This window comes from Rattus norvegicus, chromosome 8 (assembly GCF_021556685.1).
Source record: "Rattus norvegicus strain SHRSP/BbbUtx chromosome 8, alternate assembly SHRSP_T2T, whole genome shotgun sequence".
In the NCBI taxonomy this organism is placed as follows: Eukaryota; Metazoa; Chordata; class Mammalia; order Rodentia; family Muridae; genus Rattus; species Rattus norvegicus.
In genome coordinates this window covers 78,855,235-78,876,389 of record NC_141541.1, presented here as the reverse complement: position 1 = coordinate 78,876,389, position 21,155 = coordinate 78,855,235, and the positions used below count along the sequence as shown (strand labels likewise).

The 21,155-nt window shown below is 39.9% G+C and overlaps 1 protein-coding gene across 35 annotated transcripts in view; it reads left to right on the top strand.

Moving 5' to 3' along the window:
• Nucleotides 1-21,155, top strand: part of Rnf111 (ring finger protein 111) — a 76,137-nt gene that overhangs the window by 38,296 nt on the left and 16,686 nt on the right. For 20 of the 35 annotated variants that reach the window (XR_015626471.1, XR_015626470.1, XR_015626469.1 and 17 more), the window contains 5 exon segments: nt 4,884-5,010; nt 10,125-10,288; nt 11,292-11,486; nt 15,759-16,075; nt 19,725-19,980. Coding sequence is in view for 29 of the 35 variants with exons in the window: in XM_087561181.1 (XP_087417307.1) it covers nt 4,884-5,010; nt 10,125-10,288; nt 11,292-11,486; nt 15,759-16,075; nt 19,725-19,980 (1,059 nt within the window). In the remaining 6 variants the exon portion in view is untranslated. 35 annotated transcript variants of the gene reach the window in all.

Here is a 21,155-nt window from a genome sequence, read left to right as displayed (position 1 = left end):
TGCAACTTGACCTCCTTTCAAAGGAACACATACATAGAAAACCTACATTAAGTAGAATAAGTTATGCACATGGATGGCAGCAGAGGGGTAAGAACATGTGTGTGGAGGACAGAGGTTAACCTTGAGTGTTGTGTCTCCCTAATTTTGTTGTGTCTTTAGCTTTTGAGACAAGCCTTTGTTGGAATCTGGAACTCAATGGATTGGGCTAGGCTGGTAAGCCATCAACCTTGAAAGATCTTCCTGCCTCTGTCTCCTATCACTGGGATTTATTTTTTTGAAGACTGTGTCTCTTCCCCACTCTCCTTCAAATTCATGGCCTCTTTTTTTTTTTAATTGTTATTGCATACATATATGTATATACATATATATTTCTAAATATAACCTATTTAGTCTATATAATATCACTTGTGTGTATGTTTTCAGAACTGTCCATTTGGCATTGGACAACCAGTTGGTATGTTCTTCCCCTTTTCTTTTGTTCAGCTACCTATAGGCAACTCAGTTTTTTGTGTACAGTTGACACCTTAGAGGCTATTCCCCTTCTAGTTTTACATAGTGTCTGGGCTCTAACGTGCTTCTGCTTACATAGCACTTTAGTGTCTGAACTGTCTCCCATCCCTAGGAGAGCTTTGCAGATGTGTAGGGAGGGGTTTCTGTGACAGAATTTTCCCCTTTTGTTTGATATCCAGCCTACCAAGGTTCAAGCTTCTACTCCACTCTTGAGGCCTGCTGTTTCCCCTCTGTCTTCTCTCTTCTTCCCGTTACTCTTTACTCACCAACTTAGTTCTTACTCAGTCAGGCTTCATTTTTTCAGTCTTCTTGAATGTTGTTTGAGAAGTGTTCACTGAGCTCACATAATGCTGCAGAGTTTCATGGAGGTTCTTCCCTCATACCTCAGAAAAGAACAAAGTACTCAGGGTTCTTTTGGGTAATCGGTTACGTTTTTTTCAAATGGTCTGAATCTAAAGACTGATGTTGGGAAGGAGAAGCAGAGCCCAGTGTCTGTTTAAAATCATGAGGTGGTATGTTTGTGTGACATTTGGTTGAGGAGTTTGTCTTGGGAAATGAGGTTTAGCACTACTGTATCTGTGAGGGGGATATAAGTGAGCTCACCTGTTAATCCTAGTTATTAATACCCAAAGTGAGTGTCAGTGCACTTACTTATGTACTGTCTGTCTTGGCAGTGTTAAATTACCACAACTACACTGCTTTTAGACATTAACATCAGGGCTGAAAGACAAGGCTCAGTGGTTAAGAGCACTGGCTGCTCTTTTGAGGACCTGGGTTCAATTCCCAACATCCACATAGAGACTCACAACCACGTGTAATTCCAGTTCCTCTAGAGGCCCTTTTCTGGCCTCCTTATGCATCAATTACATGCTTATATACATGTAAATAGAGCACTTGTGCACATAATACAAAGAAAGAAAAGCAAGCAAGCAAGAAAAACATTTATCTGGGGAAACACATCCTGAAAGTTTAAATGAACCTGACATTTCTTGGTTTCTAGAAAAATATTTTAAATTAGTTTTTTGTTGTTGGTTTTGTTTTTTATTTTTTTGAGACAGGATTTCTTCATGTACCCCTGGCTGTCCTAGAACTATCTGTGTAGACCAAGCTGGCCTCGGAGATCTGCCTGCCTTTGACTCCCCCAAGTTTGGGACTAAATTCATGTGCCACCACCATCCAGCCTAGGTTTTTTTTTTTTTTTAAAACAAACAAACAACAACAAAAACAAGGACTTAGGGTTTGGAGAGATGGTTCAGAGGTTAAGAGCATTGGTTGCTTATATAGAGGACCTAGTTGAATCACCAGCACCATCGTGTCTAACAGCTGTATACAACTCTAATACTAGGGGATTTGACTCCCTTTTCTGACCTCGGTAGGCACTGCACACATGGTGCACACCATGCATGCAGGCAAAACACCCATATCTCTAAAATAAATACATTTCCTCCTCAGAGAATCCTTGATTTTTTTGGTTAGTTGAGACAGGGTTTTCTCTGTGCAGCCCTGGCTGTCCTGGAACTCACTCTGTAGATCAGGCTGGGCTCAGCCTCAGAGATCCTGCCTCCTCAAGAGCTGGGATTAAAGGTGTGCACCATCATTCCCTGGCCAGAGTTTCCATTCTTATTGTCCAGAAGCAATAATTGTTAACTATTACTTGTTAATTAATAAGTTTAGAAACCTCTCCAACAGAAAATAAGAAAGCATCTGTAGAGGCAAACAATAAAGGTTTTTATATCAGCATGCACAATTACACAATTCTGTGCTTGAGTGCTCCCTGTTTGTTCACCTAGCTCTTTCTGAGTTCTTGCTGTACAAACTTGCACACCTGTGTAAGCTTATCTGAGAGTGTCTTAGCTTATCTACACTAAAATGTCACCAGCTGCAGTGCCAGATGCCCAAGGAGTTATGTCCAGATCCTCTGCTCTCAGCAGGGACTGGTGCTGAGAAGGTGCCAGCTCCGGCCACAGTGTAGTCCTGAGAGTTTTATGTTTCTCATTTCAGCTTCTCCATGTTTTTCTGCTTATAGCATTTAAAGAATCATTTTAGAATAGCATATAATTCACAAGAAACTGAAATATTGGTGGGAATTCCTTTTTCTTTTTTGTTAAATTTCAGCTCTTTGGAAGTAGTTTTCTTTCTCCCGCAACATATATGAACACTGACATTAAAAGCATCATATGCCCAGTGACTGACAAAAGCCTCACTGGTAAAAACCTGACCTTGAGTCCAGGCTTGATGACTAAGTCAAGCATGCTTTAGTCAGAATAGCATTGGGGTGTCAGCTTAACTACTTTTTTTTTTCTTCTTTCTTTTTCTTTTTTTCGGAGCTGGGGACCGAACCCAGGGCCTTGCGTTTGCTAGGCAAGCGCTCTATCACTGAGCTAAATCCCCAACCAGCTTAACTACTTTTATCTACCAGTATTGCTTTACTTGGGTCTAACAGTATATATCAGCATTGTGGGCTCGTTGAGTGACTGATGGAAATCTGAGCCTTTTTAGTGCTTGTAAGTGCTAAGATACAACAATTTTACCTTACCCACTGCTTTTGCCAATTGACCTAAAATAAACTAGTTGAATTTAGTATTGGATATTGTTTTACAAGCATTGTTCACCAGAATTCTGAGAAATAGTTCTCTCCTAGTGCATCTTTATTACTTGGCTTCTAAGTTTATCAAGGATTTCTGTTCATAAATAGAAGACCAAAATGAAGTGTCAGTTGGATTAGTAGCAATTTTGTTGGACATTGTGTTACCCTAACTTCAAAATATTTGGAGACAGGATCTCACTGTGTAACCCTAGCTGTTCTGGAACTCACTGTATAGACCAGACTGATCTCAAACTCAAAGATCCTCCTGCTACTGTCTCCCAAGTGCTGGGATTGAAGGCAGGTACCATCATGTCCAACAGAATTTAGTTATTTCAAGATAATCAAATAAACTTAGGTTCAAATATAGATGCTCATTTTAGTGTTTTGTTACTGTTGAGTGAGCCCTATCTGACTCACCCACTGGTTTATTTTTGTTCAGTTTAAATTTTTTGGTAATTATTTCACTTATTATTATATATTTGCGTACCATGTGTATATAGTGTCTGCAGAGACCAGAGAAGGGGATTAGATTCTGTAGAACTAGAGTTACAGACTTGTGAGCCATCACTGTGTCCTGGAAATTTGAATACAGGTCCTCTGCAAGAGCAGCCAGTGAATCATCTCTCCAACCCCTCATTAATTTAGTTTTTAAACTTACTGTTTTATACCACTAAAACCTTGGAGTTTTCAGTTAGATATGCATATGAGACTTCTTATAACTCCCCCCACTCCCCCGTGTGTGTGTGTGTGTATATGTGTGTGTGTGTGTGTCTGTGTGTGTGTGTGATATTTACTTTGTGTGGTGCACATTTCTGTCAGTTGTGCATATAGTTAGGTGTCTCTTCTTGGTTTCTCTCTTATTTTAATATATTATATTTTTAACCTGTTTGTTTTATTTGAAAAGAATCGGTCTCTTACTGAAACTTCAGCTCACTATTTGGCTATGCTGACTGGCCATTGAGCGTCGAGTATCTACCTGTCTCCACATTTTACATGGGTTCAGGGGTTCTGAATTCATGTAGCTATCCTGCTGTTCTCAAATATATCCATTAACATTTCCCCCTATGTGTTTGAGATGACATCTTTGTTATATGTTAAATGTTGTTTTTATTTGGATTTACTATTGGAATTTTTAAAATTTGTTTACTGTCTGTGTGTGAGTGGTTGAGTGTACGTGTAAAGGTCAAAGGATAATTTCTGTTCACCCCTTCCACTGTTTGGGTCCCAGGGGTAGAACTCAGAACAGCACTCTTGGTAACAAAGTGCTTTTATCTGCTGAGCCATCTCTCCTACTCCTGATGAGAGGTTTAATATCTCATTTGTCTATGCATTCCTATAGAAGGACACACTTTGATTATAGAATCTTTAGCATTTTCTTAATATTTTTGCTTATACTTTCAAATATGCTTTATAATTGGTTTGCTTATCTGTAAAAGACCCAGTGAGAGCTCTTGGGATGTGGTTCCAAGTCCAAAGCTCATGAGTTTTGTACCCACTCACCACTCAGCACTCATTCCTACCCAGAAGAACCATCCACCACCAGCTGCTCTCACTCCCTCGCCTGCCTCTGTCGCCCTCTGCTTAGCATTTCTGCAGTTGGATTGGTTTTGACTTTTTAGGCTAATTTGCTGGCTCTTCAACAACAAGGATGCTGTATAACTCCCCATCATTTTCATATTACTTTAATATGAAAATAATTTAATTTTCTCCAAGGTCAAGATAAATTTTTGCTTAGTGGTTAGTATAAACATGCCTTTTAAACAGGTTTGCTTTTTTCTCTCTCCAGGAAGTATTGATGAAGATGTTGTGGTGATAGAAGCTTCCTTCACTCCCCAGGTCACTGCCAATGAAGAAATTAATGTTACCTCAACTGACAGTGAAGTGGAGATTGTTACAGTTGGAGAAAGCTATCGGTGAGACTTTAGTTCTTAGTTGTCTATTTGAACTTTTTAAAAAAATTGGTTATTTTATTTATATTTCAAATGTTATTCCCCCTTCCCGGTTTCCCATCCACAAACCCCCTATCCCCTATCCCCTATCCTCTACCGCCTTCCCCCTGCCTCTATGAGGGTGCTCCCCCACCTGCCCACCCACTCCTGCCTCAGTGCCCTAGCATTCCCCTACCCTGGGTCATTGATCCTCCACAGGACCAAGGGGCTCCCCTCCCATTGATGCCAGATAAGGCAGTCCTCTTCTACATATGCAGCTGGAGCCATGGGTCCCCTCACGTGTACTCTTTGGTTGGTTGTTTAGTCCCTGGGAGCTTTGGGGAGGGGTGGGGTCTGGTTGGTTGATAGTGTTTTTCTTCTATGGAATTGCAGACCCCTTTATCTCCAGTTCTTCCCCTAACTTCTCCATTGGGGTCCCCGTGCTCAGTCTGATGTTTGACTGCTTGCATCCACATCTGTATTGGTCAGTCTCTCACATAGCCTCTAAGGAGGCAGCTATATCAGGCTCCTGTCAGCATGCACTTCTTGGCATCAGCCATAGTGTCTGGGTTTGGTGTCTACAGATGGGATGGATCCCTAGGTAGGGCAGTCTCTGGATGGCTTTTCCTTCAGTCTCTGCTCTGTTCTTTGTCCCTGCATTTCCATTTGTGAGGAGGAATTCTGGATTAATATTTTTGAGGTGGGTGGGTGGCCTCTTCAACCGGAGGCCATGTCTATCCACTGGATATGGTCTCTACAGGTTCTCTTTCCCCTTTGTTGGCTATTTTGGCTAATATCATCCCTGTTGGTTCCTGGGAACCTCTTGGGTCCCTGGCATCTGGGACTTTTTAGTGGCTCCCCCAAGTTCTCCCTTCCCTACTGCTATACACCTTTCAAATTCCTGCCCTCTGTACTTTTCCTCCATCCCCTGTATCTGACCTGGCCCCTGTTTTTCCTCCCCCTCCTCTCTCCTTCCCAGTATACTTGAACTTTTAAATGTAGATACTTGACCATGTTTATGGTACCAATTCCCTCCAGACCCTCAGCTTGATACAAGGCTACATTAGATTTACTTTGGGGAGGCAGTAAAACTCACTATTGTAAACATTCTATTCTCAGACCAGTGGAGCTGGAATATTAGGGGATATATATTTTTATCATTACCCCATTTGCTCTAAGTAAGCAGCAGTTTTACTTAATATTTTTTTAACATGGGCTTTTTAATTTGTAGCACATAGAATCCATAAACTATGAAGTTTGGTTGTGGGTAAAATATAAATATTGGGTATAATTCTGAATTTACAGATGAAGAAAACTAATGATATATAAAAACAGCACTTGCTATTTGTGTACATCAAGACTGTCCTCATTGTTACGTGTGAAAACTGTGCTCTTCTGTTATAGGAGCCAAGTCTAAGGCCCTTGATGGTACTGTTTTCCATTTAATCATGCTAGCTAAGTTCTGAACTAATAAGTGAGTAGAAACATCTCATTTGTTTAGATAAATATTTGGACATACAATGACTTTTTTAGAATTACTTCTGACACCATGTCCCCTTGTTTGAAATGAAAAAGTTAACATTTTATTTACTCCATGCTTAAGCTGATAATAAATATTAATATTAGTGATCAAGAGTTGTTTATTTGATACATCAGACTACTCTGTGGATGAATATTAATTTTCATGTCCAAATATATTCAGAAGTACATTTGAGGATCTCGATCCTTTTCTACTCAGTAATTTTTTGTTGGAGTGTGGCTTCTGATGATATGGAAGTTTTCTCCCTCTCTTCTTAAATAATAAAAAAATTGTGTGGGTTATCATTTATTTGTATAGCTTTTAACTGCATGTATGTATGTTTATCATATATGTGCTCTGCCATCGGAGGTCAGAAGAGGTCATCTGGTCCCCTGGAACTAGAATTAAGAGAGAGACTCATGTGGGTGCTAGGATGACACAGATCCTCTGTAAGAGCAGTCAGTCTTCTTAACCGTTGACCCATATCTCCAGTCCCCTCCTCTCTGTCTTTGGTTTTGGTTTTAAGCGATTTCCCTAAACAGGAAATTGGTACTCTAGTGTGCCAAAGGCTGTCACAGTTAGCCTGCCACTGCTCACAAGGCAGAGCACCAATTCAGTTTTTATATGTTAGCTCTCGGCTGTTAGAAAACAAGATCCGCTTTTCTTGTGGAATTGGAGGTCCTTTTATCAAACAAACATTTCAAGTAAGAGTCTCATGATCCCCAGGCAGTTTCTTGTTAGTACCTGAAATGCACCTTTGTCATGGTTGGGCTGTCAAGGGTTCTCGGCCCTTCTGGTGTAAGAGAATATTTTTGTCTGTCTGCCTGCCTGCCTGTCTATCTGTCTGTCTAGGGTTTGACAGTTGCCATTGTCATAGTGGCCTTGAAGACCTCTGTGACACTGTTGCCTTATGTGTGCACTAGAGCTCTGTCCAGTAACTGTCTGGCTAGAGGAAGATCAACCTGGGGTGCCAAAAGAGCCATAAAGTAGCTGCCTGCTGTTGATGGCTTTCCAGAGAAGATAGATAGACAGACATTAGACATACAGACAGAACCCCACATTCATCATAGGCTCTGGACTTCTCAGGAAGGTCTTCTTTTTTTTTTTTTTTTAAATTTAGCCCTCCTTCTCCCCCCTGTCCACCTGACTCAAGGCAGGGTTTCTCGGTATATACCTAGTTATCCTAGAACTAGCTCTGTAGACCAGGATGGGCTCAAACTCAAAAGAGCTCCATCTGCCTGTCTCAGCCTCTGCCTACGAAGTGCTATACCACCACCACTCAGCCTAATTTAGGTTTTTTTAAAAATTATTTTATGTATGTATTTTGTCTGTGTGTATTTTTGTGCATTACAAGTGCTCCTAGTCAGGAGAGTATGCTGGATCTCCTAGAAGTGGGCTGTTAATGGCTGTGAGCCGCCGGTAGATGCTAGGAATGGAATCGGGATCCTCTACAAGAACAAGGAGTGCTATTAACTTCTGAACTGTCTGTCTCCCAGATAGGGTGTGTGCGCGCCTGCCCGGTTGTATGTCTTTCTGTCTGTCTGTTCATGAATATGTGTACTTGAGTGCAGGTATTCAGAGGCGAGAAGAGAATGTCAATTCCTTTGGAAATGGAGTTAAAGATGTGAGTCACCTGATGTGGGTACTTGGAACCAAGAATCCTTTGCAGGAATAGCAAGTGCTCTTAACCACTGAGTCATTTCTTTTTTTTTTTTTTTTTTTTTTTCCGGAGCTGGGAACTGAACCCAGGGCCTTGCGCTTGCTAGGCAAGCGCTCTACCTCTGAGCTAAATCCCCAACCCCGAGTCATTTCTTTAGTAGCCCTTTCTCAGAATTTTTTTTTTTTGAGATTTTATTTATTTCATGTATATGAGTACATTGTAGCTGTTCTCAGACACACCAAAAGGGGGCATCAGATTTCATTATAGATGGTTGTGAGCCACTATGTGGTTGCTGGGAATTGAACTCAGGACCTCTGGAAGAACAGTTAAGGCTCTTAACTGCTGAGCCACCTCTCTAGCCCATCTCAGAAGTTTTTTTGTTTTTGTTTTTTTGTTTTTTGTTTTTTTTTTAATCTTAGAAGTTTTTAATGAGGATATTTGTCCTCATAAGAAAGTATTTTTATTTCAGGTTTGTTTACAGTGGTGGCTCGTGATATGCAGTGCTTTCTCACATATGCATTGTCTTAGGAATTACCTTTCATACTCTTATCTCTTCAGAATTTTAGGTTTCTAATTTCTTTTTAAACTCTTGGGCTTTAGTGTTGATAAAGACAGTTCAGCCCACTTTGAATTTTTATATATTTTCTTAATAGTGGAACCCCTGCTAACTTTGCATTTATAAACACATTACTTAATGGATCTGACTCATGTTTGTCACTTGTGCTGATAACAAACATAATATTCATAGTTTATGAATATTCATAGTTTAGTCTGAGCAGACAGAAGACACAAATTATGTAACAACTTGTGACTTATTTGCCTCATTTTTCAAAAGCAGATTTAATTGTTCTGAAGCCTTGAGTAGGTTAGGAATATTAGCATACTATCTGTAAATACTCTTCCATAATTATTATGATTCCTTAAGAATCATCTAGATGCTTGTGAGTGATTGAAAAGAGTACAATGCCATTCACTTCTGGTATTTAAGGTTGTGATTTAATGCTTAAAGTAAGTAGTTCAAGCAAGTAATGCTCTTTATGAATCACAGATTCATAAACTAGCCAGTGTTTTCATCTTTGCCAACTCCAGGGACCCTCCCTGCTGTCTTTATACTTCTGTGTATTATGTTAGGAGAAGACCAGAAGCATAGGGACCAGAAGCATGGCATAGGGTTTCTAAAGTTAAATTCTGCAAACCTAGCTTGGGACATAATTATATACATGACTCTTTGTCTTATTTGTGTTCCTTTATTATAATGGAATTTGTCTTGGTAAGGGTTTTACTTCTGTGAACAGATAACTATGACCAGAGCAACTCTTATAAGGACCACATTTAATTGGGACTGGCTTACAGGTTCAGAGGTTCAGTCCAGTATCATCAAGGCAGGAGCATGGTGGCATATAGGCAGGCATGGTGCAGGCAGAGCTGAGAGTTCTACATCTTCATCTGAAGGCTGCTAGCAGAAGGCTGCTAGCAGAAGACTGACTTCCAGGCATCTAGGATGGGGGTCTTAAAGCCCACAGTGACACACCTACTCCAACAGGGCCACACCTTCTAATAGTGCCATTTCCTTGGTTTAGCATATGTAAGCCATAACACAGTGTATGGTGATATTCACTTAAAATTCAAGTGAATATTTAAAACAGTGGCTATTAAGAGCAGTGTTTCTGTCTTTCCCTTTTCTGAATGGTTGATCTGACATCATCTATTGTCTGCTCTGGTTGGTGGTACCTTCATTTAGCAGCTTATTGAATGCCTGGCATTGCATTGGTCATAGTTTCTAATCCAAGGACCGTTATTTCTTGGGAGAGTCATGTATGAAGAATTAAAGTGTTTTATAAGCTTGTGGCACTTAAGAGTGACTGAAAAAGGATCTACCCTTCATTTATGTTTACTAACTTGATACTGACATCATTTAAGGTCTCGTTCAACCCTTGGGCACTCCAGATCTCATTGGAGCCAAGGTTCAAGTTCACACACAGGCCGGGCACAGGAGCCTCGAAACCGCAGTAGGATCTCTACTGTAATACAGCCCCTGAGGCAGAACGCAGCAGAAGTTGTGGACCTTACTGTTGATGAAGATGGTAAGTTGGAACTGTAGCTGTTGGGTTATGACGAAAATTTGATAAACTACCTTAAATGACTGTTTTGTAATCTGATACTTGAAATTTACCTTAGTCATAATTTAATTTTTATTGGAAAATATTGATGAGTGTTACTATTCTTAAAATATTTATATTTGTGTTCATTTATATTTATAAAATTTCAAAAACCAAGGCATGGAAAATGAGATGAACATAAATTTTAAAAGTCTTAGCTAATGTTGTGACCTGGTTGCTATGTGTAAAGGGTTAAAGTGAGGCGCATAATCAGTGATCATGTTTTGTCCTAATAGTCCCCTGTAGACACACCTTTGTTTATTGGTATGGTAAGGACACGAAGAGTGGTTAGTAAGCTAGCATTGTCATACTGTGGTAAGTTATAAACACTGGCTGGGCAGCCTGGCTTGGAATTGTGCTGTGCCAGAGAATGCAGTTTGTGACTTGAATGTGGCCCAAGGGCAGAACTTGGACTTCCGTCCAACTTTTCTTTTTTTAGTGGTAAATAAACCAGAAAACTTAGTAGGTACTGAAAACCTTTCTCTCTTGTTACTGGGGATTAAACCAAGGGTGTCAAATATGCTAGGTAAGTACAGCCCTAGTCCTCCTGGAAAACTAAACATCTGACCACTAGGTCGTACATGCATGTTGGGTTTTTAAATACAGTTCTTATCTTTCAATGACATTTTGGTTTGGTGTTGCAGTGACGTTTTGTGAGAGCTTTATTGTATGTTATACTTACTAGGAAGTTTGTTCTTGATGCTTTTTTTTTTTTAAATTTAGGCATTATCGTAGTGAGATTAACTTGTCCAGGTGTGGGGCGTGTATGTATAAGCAACCCTTGGTAGGCCATAATAGGGGAATTCTGAACCCAACCTATCTATAGTAAGAGACTGTTTCAAAGAAAAAAAATAAGTTGCTGATTCAAATTAAAATACAACCTGTTTAATCTTCTGGTAAAGCTAAATTCATGTTTTATGTTTTTTAGAACCTACTGTAGTACCAACCACTTCTGCTAGAATGGACTCACAAACTACTAGTGCTTCCATTAACAATTCAAATCCATCTACCTCTGAGCAAGGCTCTGATACTACTTCAACTGTGGCCAGTAGCCAGCCTTCCACAGTGTCAGAGACTGCAGCTACTCTTACAAGCAATAGTGCAACTGGTTCTTCTGTGGGCGGTAAGTAAGAATGCTGGGATACTCTTTAACCAGTGTTGGCAAGAGTGTATTCCTTATGGTGCGATACTTCATGTTAGCAAGGCATTGTCAAAAAGGAAAAAACAGTCTATAGAGTGTAAGAAAATACATTTGTAACTCATGTCTGATAAGGGTTCTAATAACAATACAAACAGTATTCTGAAATAATAAAAACACAGCAGCCTAATTTAAAAATAGATAAAGTATTTGACCAGATACTTTCAAACAGCCAATGAACAGTGAACTTCATGCAGAGATGCTAAGCATCACATTGATTAATGGAACACGATGGAAACATGTTGAGGTACATAGTTACTTCACACCTACACAGGTGTCCATCCATAATTTAAAAGAACAAAGAGGAGCAGAGTCACCAGAACTGGTTGGTCATAGAGAGGAATTGGAACTCTAGTAACATGCTGGTAAAATGCAGATGGTATAGCTGCTGCTGGGTAAAACACTGGCTGCTCCTCACGAAGTTGAACAGAGTTCCCTTGTGGCCCACCAGTTTTACTCTTAGGCATAGTTTGAATCAGGTAAGATGGAGATAGGAGTCTTAAAGGTTTCGGTGATAACACTTTTCTCTACTTTTGCCTTGTTCTTCTGGCATTATACATAAGAAACTTTGCCTAACTCAAGTCCAGAAAGAACATTCTTTTGTTTGTTTGGAGTGAGCTGAGGATCTCATTTGTGTTGTGTGTTTTGTCTTTTTGTTTTGTTGTTGCTGTTCTTTTGTTTTTTAAGATGGCTTTCTTGTATATCTATAAGTCCACTGTCATATCCTCAGACACACCAGAAGAGGGCATCGGATCCCATTGCATGTGGTTGTAAGCCACCATGTGGTTGCTGGAAATTGAACTCAGGACCTCTGGAAGAGCTCTCAACTGCTGAGCCATCTCTCTAGCCCTTGAGTGTATTTTTTTTTTTTTTAAATCACTGAGCTATAACCATCCTAAAGAGTTTTGTATTTTCAGCACTGATCACATTATTTCTTTGTTCCAGTTAGCAGTTATATTGCTGGTTCTCTCTTACTAGCTTAAGGCAGCTTGGTGGCTCTGCACAGTGGTACAGATAGGAACTCACTAACAAGGACACACACGATAGATACTATAGCTCATAAATTGACAATATCACTATTTTTAGTGAGAGCACTTTATGTTCTTTCTGTAATATATTTTGCTTTTAGTTCTGATAACATCTTTGTGACTTTCATCATTCATCAAACTAGAAAATGACTGAATGCGAAAAGTCTTTCTTTTCTGGAAGAAAACTAAAGACAGAATTGAGATATTCATGGAAGGGTTTCCCATGGATGCCTTTCAGATGCCATATTCTCTGAAAGGAAATGGAGGCAGAGGCAAATGGACTTTAATTTACTAAGTGCATATTCTTTCGTGGCACTTTACTTGGATATTTTACATGATTTTTTTTTTTTTTTTACATAATTTTGTTTTTTAAACTTGGTACCCATGGAACTGGAGTTATAGACAGTTGTAAGTCACCATGTGGTTGCTGGGAACAGAATCTGGGCCTTGTAGAAGACTAGACTTTTTTTCTAAAGGATTTATTTATTCAGTTTATGTATACAAGTACGCTGTGACATCTTCAGCACACCAGAAGAGGGCATCGGATCCCATTACAGATGGTTGTGAGCCACCATGTGGTTGCTGGGAATTGAATTTGGGACCTCTGGAAGAGCAGTCAGTGCCCCTAACCAATGAGCCATCTCTCTAGCCCCAGCCAGAACTCTTAACCCCTGAGCTATTGCTCTAACCCCTTTTATGTGATTTCATGTTGTCATTTAATACTTAAAAATGCCTTGGTATTTGCATTATATTTCCCATTTTATATAAGATGAAAATTTAAAAGCTAAATACTTAATTTGGGGTTCATAGTATCTTTGTGGTAAGGATTTCAACTCTCCATTCACTTTTCTCTTGATAGCATTAATACTGTTCTTCCTACCTACATTTCATAATTACCTTACAGCTTTCATTTATGTATTATACATGACTACTTATTTTTAGTAACTTCTGTTTCATTTCTTAGGTGTTAAATTCACTGTAGTTCCTGACAGTTTGTTCTTGATATTACACTATACAATTTTTGAGACAGATGATTGTCCCAAGCCAAATTGTTATACAGAAACTTGATAAAGTGGCATATGTAGTTGTACTGAATTAAAGCAGTTGGATTGTGTTTCCTCTTCACATTCAAGATCATATGGAATTGTCCGTTCAGCTTTCAGCTTTATCACTTGTTCCCTGATCCATACAGGTTTTCTACTTTGAATCATTTAAGCCAGCTAACTACCTGATATCCAAATAACTAAATGACGCAGTTAATGACCAAATGTGCAAGCCGCTGCCTCCATAAGTGCTGAGTACTTTATGGTAGGCTCTTCGTAGTGATTTGCCCTTCATGTTGTGTTAGCTCTTCCCCTCTCACCCCCCCCCCCGCCCCCCACCCCGCCACCATGAATTTCAAAATTCTGTTCTTTTTCTCAAGGCTTTCATCTTTCATGGGAAGGAAGTTAAAGAATAAATTCTCGGGCATGTGCTTCTATAATAGAGGACCTGATATTAGCTTCATAAAAGCCTTTGTGTGTTTAGCTTGCTGTTCTTCCTAAATGCCTGATCCCCAACTGTCTATTTAGAATCCCTGAGTCTGTGTTCTATCTCCATTCTTTTTTTTTTTTTTTTTTCCCCCGGAGCTGGGGACCAAACCCAGGGCCTTGTACTTGCTAGGCAAGCGCTCTACCACTGAGCTAAATCCCCAACCCCCCATCTCCATTCTTTTTTTTTTTTTTTTTTTTGGTTCTTTTTTTCGGAGCTGGGGACCGAACCCAGGGCCTTGCACTTCCTAGGCAAACGCTCTACCACTGAGCTAAATCCCCAGCCCCCCCCATCTCCATTCTTAACCTTGTGTTTTCTTTGTCTTTATTGTCTTCACCAGTTCCGTTTCCTAGTGCATGTACAGGGTCTCCTGCAGTCTCTGTGCGTGCTACGGGTTTCCATTCTACATTCTTTTTATCGAAGTTATCTATCTGTGAAGTTATCTATCTGTGCGTGTGTGCGTATTCACACCACAGTGAGTGTGGAAGTTACAGGGCAACTTGGTGTTCAGGGATTAAACCCAGGTCTTCAGACTCTGTGGCAAGTGCTTCCAACCACTGTTTGATCCCTGTTCTTTAATTTGCTTCTGACTTATTCAGAGTGACAAAGCATGCATTATGCCTGTCATCTTCCCGGGCCTTTCCTTGGCCCTTCTGTATCATAATTGAAGTTGTTTTCACCTGCCACTGGGAAGCTGATAACTCTCATTCTGTGACTTTACAGTGTTGTCCTGTCCTTGTATAAAGTTTAACTGTCCTTGGACATGGTCCCTGGACTATTCTGGAGTCGCCCTCAAACATATACTCTAAACAGCTCACTTTTCTAGCTTGTGCATATACTTGAATTGTGCAAGTAAAAAGCAAAAGTGTTCAGCCTCCTGATTGGACCCCTGTTCTACTGACCCCTCCATTTTATGTGCAGTGTACAGTAACAATTAATTCGATTCCTTGGAGTCACATTTTGTTACCAAAATTAGTTTTATCTGAGTTTGGGCAGCAGAGGAAATGAAAAGATTGGGAGATAGTGATCCAGCCAGATAGTCATAAGGTGGATACTGCGGCTTCCAGTTTAGTTGAATATACCCAGCAGACTACAGTACGGAAAGTGATTTGTGTTACTGGTTAAAGGGACTTAGAAGATCTTTTCTTTGTAGAACAGAGCGGAAGAATTCACATGATACTTTTGAAACTTTATTGCTAAGAAATACTAAGAAAAGATAATCTCTTTGTCAGATTTGATACATATGAACTCCCTGAAGAATTTATATTCTCAGAAGAATCATAGTGGAAACACTACACAACATTGCATACTGTGTGTTAAGCATATTACCATCATATTATTTTTTTATTTTAAAAATTAGATTTTGTGTGTGTATGTATGTGTGTGTGTGTATATACATGTATGCACACACATGTGCACTTCAGAAGACAACTTGAGGTGATAGTGATTTCTTTTCTTCTGTCATGTAAGTCCCAGGAATCTAACTTAGGTGTTTTGACTCAACAGCAAGCCCCTTACTATGCTGATCAGTCTCACCAGCCCACTCTCTTCTCTACATCAGATTATTTTCAGATTATACACAGTACTTATTTTTATACACTGGTATTTGATCATTTTTTCCATTTGTTTCTGTTTCAAGATGACGTGAGGAGAACTGCATCAAATGCTGTCCCAGAAAGTGGTCCTCCTGCAATGCCAAGGCTACCTTCATGCTGCCCCCAGCACTCACCATGCGGAGGGACATCACAGAGTCACCATGCATTAGCACATCCACACTCAAGTTGTTTTCAGCAGCATGGCCACCATTTTCAGCATCACCACCACCACCACCATACTCCCCACCCAGCTGTCCCAGTTTCTCCTTCCTTCAGTGACCCTGCTTGTCCTGTGGAAAGACCTCAAGTACAGGCGCCTTGTGGAGCAAATAGCAGCTCTGGTTCCAGCTACCACGACCAGGTGTGTGGGTTTTACAAGTCACTTCCTCCCTTCTCCCTGTACCCCTTTCCTTCCTTTCTCTTCCTTTTTTTTTTTTTTTTCTTTTAAACTTGGGTTGTGTTCATAAAGAAGTAGAAAATCCCAGTGATATATTTTAGTGTATGTGTTGCCAAAATGAATTTGTTTATAAACTAAGCCATATTCTTGAATGCAAAAATGAACTAATTTAATGAGCTGTGAATTTTTAAATTGAGTCTTGGTATACAGAAAGTTAAAATTATTACAAACAGTTAAGGGGAAAAGTAGACATGATAGCTATCGTAAAATTCACTTGTCGGGTCATGGATATGGCATGGTGAGTAAGAGCACTTACTGCCAGGCCTGACCTGAGTTCAGTCCCTGGAACCCACATAGTGAGAAGAGAGAGCCAATTCCTACAAATTGTTCTTTGACTTACATATGCATGAGCACTGACACTCTCTCTCTCTCTCTCTCTCTCTCTCTCTCTCTCTCTCTCTCTCTCTCTCTCTCTCTCTCTTTCAGTGCAATTAGAAACAAAAACAAACCCAAAAGATACTATTTCAGGGAAGTTAATATAACTTTTAGTTGTCATGTGGCTGAACAGAGCCAAGATACCTTGAGAAAGGCTGCCTTTCTGTGTCTCTTGACCTTTCCTGAAGCACCAAGTTTTGCCTTTAAATTTTGCTGGCTGTCTCTTTTGGGACAATAATGGAGAGGTCTTCTCCAGTAGGAATTTGAAAAGAGTTAGTTTAATAATGAGCAGGATTTCAGATGTTGTTTTGCTTCTTTGTGTTAACAGTTCAGGATATTAAATGGTTATCTGAAGCTTTTGTACTTCTGGGGAAGGAGGTATGTTGAAGGCTCTGCCATAAAGGAAAGCCTCCTTTTACCAGCAATGGGAGTTGAAAGGAGAGGAAGTTAACTAGAGTTGTAGGCCATGGCAGGGTAGCCCCACCAGCTTCCCCATTCTTGAGAGAGCTCCCAACAAAGGAGTTTATCACATAGTGTTCTCTTGTTGTAGTTGATAAGAATACAGTTGGCTAAGAGATAACTTCAGTACTCTGAGATACAGAATGCTCTGAGTTCAAGGACAGCCAGGGCTACACTGGAAAAATCCTGCCTTGAAAAAGGAGGGAGGTCTGAATTCAAATCCTAGCAACCACTTAGTGGCTCACAACCATCTGCAATGGAATCTGATGTCCTCTTCTGGTGGACACCAGATATAATAAATATTAAATATGTACTCATATGTAATAAATAAATCTTTTTTTTTTGGAAGCTGGGGAATAAATAAGTCTTAAAAAAATTTTTAAAAAAGAAAAGAAAAAGGAGGGAGGTGGGGACAAACAGAAGTCAGACAGAAAGGTAGCTAACCCTAGTACTCGAAGCAGAAGCAGGTGGATCTCTGTGAGTTCTAGGCAAGCCTATTCTATAGAGTTCCAAGATAGCTAGGAATATGTAATGAGACCTTGACTCAGAAAATAAAAGATAAAGGTGCAGGTGAGATTGAATTACAGAAACAATGCTTCCTTTTGCTCAGAGTCAGTAGGTGACTGTCTTTACCAGTTCCAGTTACCTTAAAACAGTGGTTCTAAACCTGTGGGTCATGACTCTTTCTGGGGGTTGGACAACCCTTTTTTTAACAGGGTCACCTGAGACCAGTGGAAAACACAGGTATTTCCATTACAATTCTTTTTTTTTTTTTTCCTTTTCTTTTTTTCGGAGCTGGGGACGGAACCCAGGGCCTTGCCCTTGCTACCACTGAGCTAGTAAATCCCCAACCCCTACATCACAATTCTTAACAGCAAACTTACAGTTAAGAAGTAGCAGCGAAAGTAGATTAATGATTGGGTATCACCATAATATATGGGACTGTATTTAAAGTGTTACAGCATTAGGAAGGTTGAGAACCACTGTTTTAAAGGAAGGGATAGCTTATCCCAAAGTTGTCTCATGGACAGCAGACTGGTGTTGTTGATAGGGATGAACTCTAAGAACTGTCCTCTCTGCCTCCCCAGTGCAGAGATTACAGGTGTGCACTTAGCTTTTCGTGTAGATTCTGGAGGAATCAAACTTGTATCCTCATTCAGAACCATCTTTCTATCCATGTTTGACACTGGTCAGGGATAAGATCTTCACTATGTAGGCTAGGCTCACCTTGCTTCTTTTACCTGAGGGCTAGAGTGACAGGTATATCAACCACACCTGGCCAGATCCATTTTGAAAGCACAACTGTACTGAACCTAACTAGTAGACATTGTGTTTAAAATACTTAAAAATATCAACAGTAAGAACAACCCAACAATTATTTCTTTTTTCTTTTTTTTTTCTTTTTCTTTTTTTCGGGGCTGGGGACCGAACCCAGGACTTTGTGGTTCCTAGGCAAACGCTCTATCACTGAGCCAAATCCCCAACCCCCCAACAATTATTTCTTTGTAATCTGCTTTAGAGTGAGACCCAAGTGTTCCTGGGGGTTTTACATAACTAGCACATAGTTATGTCTGTTTCTCTAGATGGTAATTTTGATACATGTATATAATGAATATGTGAAGATCAACAGAGTAGCCTCATGTCTATCACAAAAGTCATCATTTCCATGTAGGGAACATGAAGACTCTTACAGCTATTCTGAGATACTCATTGTTGTTGGCTGTAGTTACCCTACTGTGTACTTTGAACTTTTCAAGTCACATACTTTAAGAGGAGAAAATGTTAACTCTAACCCACTTGTATATGTCAGGCTGGCCTCTAGTTCAGAGTCTTCCTACCACTGCCTCCCAAGTGTGGGACTGGAAGCTGTGGGCCACCATGTGCTGCTTGGTTTTCTTTTCTTTTCTTTCTTTCTTTCTTTTTTAAATCTTTTTTTCCATTGTTAGTTTTAATCTGTTATAAAACAATGTAGAAATTTTTGACAGATTGTTACTAGAATTCTGATATTTTCAGTGCTGTGATAGCATACTGTCTCTGGAGTCCTGGTTAGAATTTCAGAGTAAAGAAGGTGTGCTTTCTTTCTTTCTTTTTTTTTTTTCCGGAGCTGGGGGCCGAACCCAGGGCCTTGTGCTCGCTAGGCAAGCGCTCTACCGCTGAGCTAAATCCCCAACCCCGAAGGTGTGCTTTCAAACCTTGTGTTCTCAGTTGTACATAATATAAGAACAATCAAATCTTTAATTTGCTTTTCAAATTTTGTGTGTGTGTGTGCGTGCGTGTGCGCGCGCATGCGCGCGTGTTCTTGCTTGTCTTTATACACCTCATTCTTGCATTCATGTCCATGCCTAGAAAAGGGCCTCAGATCCTCAGATCCCTGGAACTGAAGTTTCAGGCAGTTGTGAGCTACCTGCTTTGGATACTGGGTATTAAACCTAGGTCTTCTGCAAAAGCATCAAGTTTTTAAACCATTGAGCTATCTCTCTAGCCCCAAGAAATAAATCTTACAGTAACATTAATTGTTTATCTTATATTTTATATTTAAAGCTCTAGCTTTACATATTATTTTCTTTGTGCTTGATTTTGTCATACAAAGAATTGCCATTTCCAAATTCATCAAAGACCTTGTTTTTCTAGAGAACTATAGGGATACTTTTTTCATGTGACAAGAAATGATGTTTTCATGAAACTTTAGAAAGGTAAACTCTAATTGTTCTTTACCCAGCAGGCATTGCCAGTCGATCTGAGCAACAGTGCTCTCAGGACTCATGGAAGTGGGGGTTTCCATGGTGCATCTGCCTTTGACCCTTGCTGCCCTGTCTCTTCTTCCCGGGCTGCAGTCTTTGGCCATCAGGCTGCTGCAGCCCCAACTCAGCCATTATCAATAGATGGCTATGGCTCCAGCATGGTTGCACAGCCCCAGCCCCAGCCACCTCCACAGCCTTCTCTCTCATCATGTCGGCACTACATGCCACCTCCTTGTAAGTATGAACTGAGGGGCAAAGAACTAGAGTGTGAAAATGGAATTACACCAGTCCTAGCTTATCAGTATTAGTCAGCTTTAAAAATGGACTTATTTTTCCCATATAACTGTCTATGAAATTGAGATGTATTGAGTGGTACCTTATATTCTTACACAAAAAAAATTTTTTTTTAAGGAATTTGGTTTAAGAGTATGAAGAAATGTGAAAACTTTGTATCATCTCTAGGCACAGTAAAGGAAATCTGTTCAAGAACTCTTAAATTTTATTCAAATATTTCTGAGTCAACTAAGACATAAGAGAGAGGGCTGTGACAGAAGGTCTTGCCATTTGGAAAAAGAGTTTTATATATCATCTCAAATGGGCAGCTACAGCAGAACCAGGCATAGCAGCTATATAAGGAAACTGGAATCTACTAGATTGGGCTATATTACCTAGTATTTTGTTCTTTTTGTTCTTTTTGGTTTTTTTTGTTTTGTTTTGTTTTGTTTTCCGGAGCTGGGGACTGAACCCAGGGCCTTGCGCTTGCCTAATAGGCAAGCGCTCTACCACTGCGCTAAATCCCCAACCCTAGTATTTTGTTTGAGTCTGAGCTAAGTATAAAATGGAAGCTTAACAAATCCTGTTAATAGCTCACGTGAGAGTGGACCAGCGAGTTAGTAAGGAAGCTGTCTTTCATATTGGTTGTGTACATTTCTGTTATTTATCTTGACTTTGTTCTACTTCAGGAGTAAAATCTCTTCCTTGCAGACACATCTGGTAGAATCAGGCCAAACTTTGAACAATAAAACTAGTGACATATTATTTGAGCCTCACTATTACAGTATAAAATACAAAGTTTAAGTTGGAACGTGTTTAGAAACAATTTGTTTTGCAGTTAATGTGAACACTGAGACAACAATGAACTATTCTGTTAAACTTGCTGCTGGTCCTCAGCCCTCCCCTTCCTACTCAGACCTTCTGTGCGGCTTCCTGTCTTTCCCTTATCTATGAGGCAGAGGATGTAATTTGACTGCTGCTATTTGACTTAAAGTAGTTTTATCTTTATCATAAAAGTGTGTCATATATATTCTACTGTTCTTTCTTTCTTTCTTTCTTTCTTTCTTTCTTTCTTTCTTTCTTTCTTTTCTTTTTTTTTTTCGGAGCTGGGGACTGAACCCAGGGCCTTGCGCTCA